The sequence below is a fragment of the Durio zibethinus genome, chromosome 23, assembly GCF_047325235.1.
Source record: "Durio zibethinus cultivar Kanyao isolate XHJ-2024 chromosome 23, ASM4732523v1, whole genome shotgun sequence".
Classification (NCBI taxonomy): Eukaryota; Viridiplantae; Streptophyta; class Magnoliopsida; order Malvales; family Malvaceae; genus Durio; species Durio zibethinus.
In genome coordinates, this window is record NC_143184.1 from 18,783,652 (window position 1) to 18,789,662 (window position 6,011).

General features: G+C 28.5%; 1 protein-coding gene across 1 annotated transcript; it reads left to right on the forward strand.

Annotated features, from left to right (window-relative positions):
- The first annotated feature begins 450 nt into the window (after positions 1-450).
- LOC111313624 (uncharacterized) lies at positions 451-1,481 on the forward strand. Its single transcript, XM_022914296.2, has 3 exons — positions 451-783; positions 892-960; positions 1,090-1,481. The coding sequence occupies exons 1-3, from the start codon at positions 727-729 to the stop codon at positions 1,162-1,164; spliced, it is 201 nt and encodes a 66-aa protein (XP_022770031.1). The 5' UTR covers positions 451-726; the 3' UTR covers positions 1,165-1,481.
- The last annotated feature ends 4,530 nt before the right edge of the window (positions 1,482-6,011 follow it).

Here is a 6,011-nt window from a genome sequence, read left to right on the forward strand (position 1 = left end):
GACAACAGTATTAAGAAATGGTTTGCAGTGGAGGACAGCATATTCAATCCATCACTCCATGCTACCGACTACCTGAAAGATATCATTGAAACGGTTGATGTGACCAATTTTTAAATAATAATTCATTTAAAGTTAATAACTTGAATTAAATTGATTTAAATTTCGATGTAACTGATTATAAATAACTTAAATGCAAAATAACTTTAATTTAAAGAGCTCAACTTGAATCTTGTCCGTTCAATTGCCACCATAGATGCATTCTTGGAACCAAGGTTTTAAAATTTTTTTTGGGGGTAAAATAACAAGGTTTTCAATGAACATATCGTATAGGCAGCTCTTTAATATTCAAAATACAAATATATCAAGGTACAAGATCAAATACACCGTAACATAATAGCTTTTGAAGTTCAAAGTAGTACTATTACCTCAAAGCTATATACCAAAGTTATCGTGAATGTTGTAAATGTGCACAACCATCATCCAATGCAAAGAATCTGTCCAAATACCAAACTCTAAAACCGCAACTAACTTTGAATTGAATGATGAATTAAGCGAATATATAGTATCCCTGGTCTATAAGCTGAACCAATCATCGGAAAACCCTCCATCTACCGTCACACTTGTCTTGCAATGGACTGTTGCTGTTAGTGTATATATCTGTTGCATCACCAAAAATTAAGCATCTATGATTTACTTGGCTAGTAGTGTTTTTGTTCTTTGAAGAAAATGAACCAATCCCAGAATACAAGCTTCCAAGCTGGCGAGGCTAAGGGCCAAACTCAGGTGAGTGAATCTGTTTCATGGCATGGATGAACAGCACAAATATGAATCATAGTTAGTTTACATTATTCATTGTCATTTGTGCTAACTGTTTGCATTTTCTTTGCTCAGGAGAAGACCAGCCAGATGGCAGACAAGGCTAGGGATACTGCACAATCTGCTAAAGAATCATGCCAAGAGGTCCAATATATATATATATATATATATATATATATATATTTTTTTTTTTCATTTTGCTAGCTTTGGATAAGTTGATTAGATGCAAGAAAATTATCTCCTTGTGAGTGTTGAATTAGAATTGTTTCGCAGGCTGGTCAGCAGATGAAGGCTAAAGCACAAGGGGCTGCTGATTCCATGAAGGATTCAATGGGGATGAACAAATGAAACTGCCGGCTGATCCCACCACACCTTACCCTGGGGTACTTTGAGCTTTTGATTTTTCTGTTTCTTTGGCAACATTTTCGTCATTTTGCTCATGTTTCCTTCGAGCTAATTAAGAAGGAAATTTTCCTTTAGATTTTTCAGCTTCAATAATTTCTACAAGTTGTTGAGCCTTATTAATTTACAATAAATTTGGGTTGTGCTAGTGATGCCAGCTACTTAGAAGTGGTAAGAGATAATAGGAAAAGTTTCCTATTTCTGCCCAGAAAAGAATAATACAAATGATCCAGTTGCTAGAAAAACTCTTGTCCATTTGTTGCTTTTAATAATTCATGAGACAAATTATTCAAAAAATATTAAGGAACAATATGTGTGTGTGAATGCGTGACATATGCTAAAACATTTAAATAGCCTTTTCACTACCATTATTATCCAAAGTAAACACATCCATGTTTAAAATATGATCTCACTCCTTATATAAAAGAAACTTTCAGATATTCTTCAGCACCATTGCAATGCAAAGTCTCAAAAGTCTTTCCCCCACATAATTAACTTTATCTGGAGGTAAATATTTGTAAGAAACTAAACGGTGTTTGGAACTTAAAATGTCTTGGGCTCTGCCTTGCCGATGCATTCTTACTCATTTCCGATGGGGTTTCTTATAGAAGAAAGAAAGCATCTCGTTTATAAAGAAAATAGATTGATAAAGAAAGACAAGATGAATAATATGTAAAAGTATTAAAATGAATTCAAATTATCTTCAGGATATAAACGAATCAAATAAAAATGAATCTTGTTGTGTCCATAATTTATTCATTTAACTAATGAATATTGAAATAATGTTTGTAATTTCGTTTGCTGATCTTCATAAATGAACAGGAATCCAACTTGTTCATAAATGGTTTTGTTTATTGAACACTTTGTTTTTTTTTATACCTTTGGATGTATACAAATTGAACATGAATAAATTTTATTATGTTTGTCACAACATATAAATCTGTAAATCTATAGCTAGACTTAACAAATGGAGTCACCACAAATCTTTTTTAATTAGATGTAATTGGCCACCTATGAATCTATCATCTTAAGGAACTCCTAAGCTTGACTAAAAGTTCCTAAAAGAATAGGTTCGGGTTTACTAACCAGAATATGGTTTTGGAGTTCGGTTATGTATGAAAAAGGTTATAACACTCCCACATGCCCATTTGAAGGATTGTACCATTTTATTTTAAATTTCTTATAACATCTTGATTCTAATGGTTTTAAAATTTAATATGTTGAATATTGAAAATAATTCTTAAGACTCTCCATCAATCTAGTAGAATTCTTAAAAATATTTTCTCACCTCAAGAGTATTCAAGGATCCTATTTGTTTCCTTAAAGAGGCTCTGTTATTGGAAAGATTTTTTTTGTTTGGTTTTTGTAGAAAATATATTTAATTATTCCACAATTTTGGTCAAATTAAAAATATTTTCTCTTTTTGAATTTTTAAATTTTTCATCATTTGGGCCTATTTAGAATTTTTTTTTTAATTTTTAAAATTTTCAACATTTGGGTCAATTTAGAAATTTTTTTTTAATTTTTTGGAAAGAAACTAATATGACAATTATTTTTTATTGAAATTTCATTTAAATTCTTCTACCATTTGGGACAAATTTAAAGAAATTTCTCTCCTAGAGATTTCTTAAAAAATTTACTATTTGAAATTTCTAAGAATCTCATCATAGATAATTATCAAATATTTTCAATGAAAAAAATTTTATTTAGAAAAGAATACAATTATTTTTATTAAAATTTCATCCAAATTATTCTACCATTTTGGACAAATTTAGAGAAATTTCTCACCTAGAGATTTCTTAAAAATTTATCATTTAAAATTTCTATGAATCTCATCTTTGGGTAATTTGTATTTTTTTCAAAATTTTTATTAATACTTTTATTTTTATGTTTTTGAAAATCAATATTAATTATTGTTATTGAAACTTTATCTAAATTATTCTACCATTTGAGAAAATTTAGACAAAAAGTTCTCACCTTTGAATTTTATAAAAATTTACCATTTGAAATTTTTATAAATTCCATCATTGGATAATTAATATTTATTCTCAAATTTTATTTTATATTTTCCCCAAACTTAATCATGCAAAAATACACACAAATAAAATAAATAAATAAAAAATACCAAAAAACAAAATGGCTCGATTAGAGAATTTGACGCGGCTCGGCTCTAAGCACAAAAACTAGCTTGAGGGACGTGGCTTGGCGGCTTGGCTCGGCTCAAGGGATCGGTTGATATGCGGGTCAAAAACGGGTCAGCACTATGGGTCGGTCACCCAAATAGAAATGCGCGGATCCTGATTGGTCACTTAACACCAAAACGATGTCGCTTTGACAAGGTATATAAGGCTAAATTTTGGTTTTATCACCAAATTTCTCCTTCCCCCTCTCTTTTTTCCCCTTTCTTTTCTCTCTTTCTCTCTAGACCCCTTAAAAACATTGGTATAATTTCATCGAATTCTGAAAAATTTGATCGAAATATGGGTTATTCACAGAAAGTTCACTAGAAAGTTTACCGATTTCTGGGGATGTGTCGTCAGAAACTGGAGATCTCATTGGAAAGTCACTGAAAAATTTAACTTTTGTCAAAAAATTCAACTGAAATATGAAAATTTCTAAAAAATTTCTAAAAAGATTTTTTTAAACCCTAAAAAAATCTTCAAATTTTTGTGAATTGCTTTCTACTTGCTGTGTTTTTGTGAATTTTTTTGTTTTCTATAGGGGTATATTTATAGGGATTGGAACTTTAATCTAGAAAGGAATTTCAATTTCCTTCAAACTTTAGTCCTATTCAACCTTTTCCAATCCATCTTAAACTCTTCAACCCGGTTTTACACAAATTCAACCATCTTTTTTTTTCGTTTTTTCATTTTTTATTATTATTTTATTTTTAAAATATTATTTTTAATAAAGTCTAAAGCAAGTAGATCCCCAAATAGATTGGGGTGTCTACAATGTATATAATATATTTGTTTAATTAATAAATTTTAAAATATTATTCATAATCATTTTTTAAATTTAATAAATAAATATGTTCACAAACTAATTTTCAAATGTTTTATGCATTTACACCCTTAATTATCTTATTATTACGTTAAGAACACTTGTATAATATTTTCAAATATATGTTATTGCCGATATAGATATCTAGCACTTTTAATACTATGATAATATATCAAAACCACAAGTTAAATGGCTTTCAGTGTTATTTTGTACATCTAGAATAGACCTATTCATAGGTTGAGTTATTCACTCGAACTTGAAAAAACATTTGAAATTTTGAAGGATTTGGATATGAATATTAAGCTCATTAAATGAGTTGGACAAATAAATGAGATTCAATAAAAAAAAAGAGAACCAGGCTTGGGTCTCATCATTTAAGGCCTCAGCATGGCTCAACCTGGCCCAAAATTTTAAAAAATATATTTTTATTATAACTAAATGCTCAAATCAGGATTAAACATTTAAGTGGTTATTCAATTCAAGACAAAATATTTTAATTCGTACAAATAAGGATCAAACAGTATCAACTTGTAATAATGTAAGATTTATTTCAACGGTAAAAAGGATGTGTATATTACTTACCATTATAATGTGTAAAAAGAATAGGAAGCAACTAATTAGGTAAATTTATGCTGATTTGGATTTTTTTATTACAATTCTGAAAAAAAAAAAAAAGAAATGAAAAATTTTTTAGCAAAAAAAAATTATGTTTAACCTAAATAAAAAAAAAAACTAAAAATTTCCAAACCTAGAGCAAATCACCCTTAACCCTAATCACCCAGACAAGTTATTTCAAACATTAATTCAATTTCATTTGTTAATTTATATGAGGTAAGAGTTTTTTTAAACCCTATTTTAGGCTAACCAATATTCAATTCAATCAATTACGCTTCAAAAATTGATTCTTTTTAGGGTTTGATCGATTGAGCTTCGAAAATTTGGAACGTTAATTGTTACTTTTTTGTTAAATTTGTGTAAGGTGAATAATATGGTGAATAATATGTACGTATATTTTGGGTTCTATTGTTTTTCATAGTTAGCCATTTTGTGATTGAAAGTTTTTTGTTATTCTTCAAAGTTAGGCATATTCTGGTTTAGGATTTTCTACAGTTCTTCATTTTTAGGCATATTCTGATTTATGATTTTCTATTGTTGTTCTTAGTTGCTCAACTTTATAGTTAACATTTTTTGCTGTTATTTTTAATTTTTCAAATATATATTTGAGATTTTCTATTGTTATTCTTAATTGGTTGAAATAATAGTTAGGATTTTTTATTGTTGTTCTTAATTGCTCAAAATTATAGTTAGGGCTTTATATTATTGTTCTTAATTACTCGAATTTACAATTAGGGTTTTTTGTTGTTTAAAAATATTTTGTTTAGACATAATTGTTTATATAGCCTTTTGATTCTTGCCCATCACTTAGGCCTCCACTAGTGCTAGTATAAGTGATCACCCACCACTATTGTCTTAATTTATAGCATAAGTGAAGCCAATTAATCAGTATAAAAAATAAATATTATTTTATACAAAATAAAAAAATAATAATTCATGAAAGATAGGATTATAAATAGGGTTAAGTATGAAAGGTAACCAAACTTAAGTATAAGCATGATCATAACTTCACTAGAACCAACCACAAAATCACCAAAAAGATAACCAAGCTTAAGTATAAGCATGATCACAACCTCATGTCCACTTTGTAAATTATCTTGCCAAAAACATTACCAAATAACAGCATCAAGTCAATCATGTGAATTCTAATTCTAAAAACAAAATAACACAGGAAA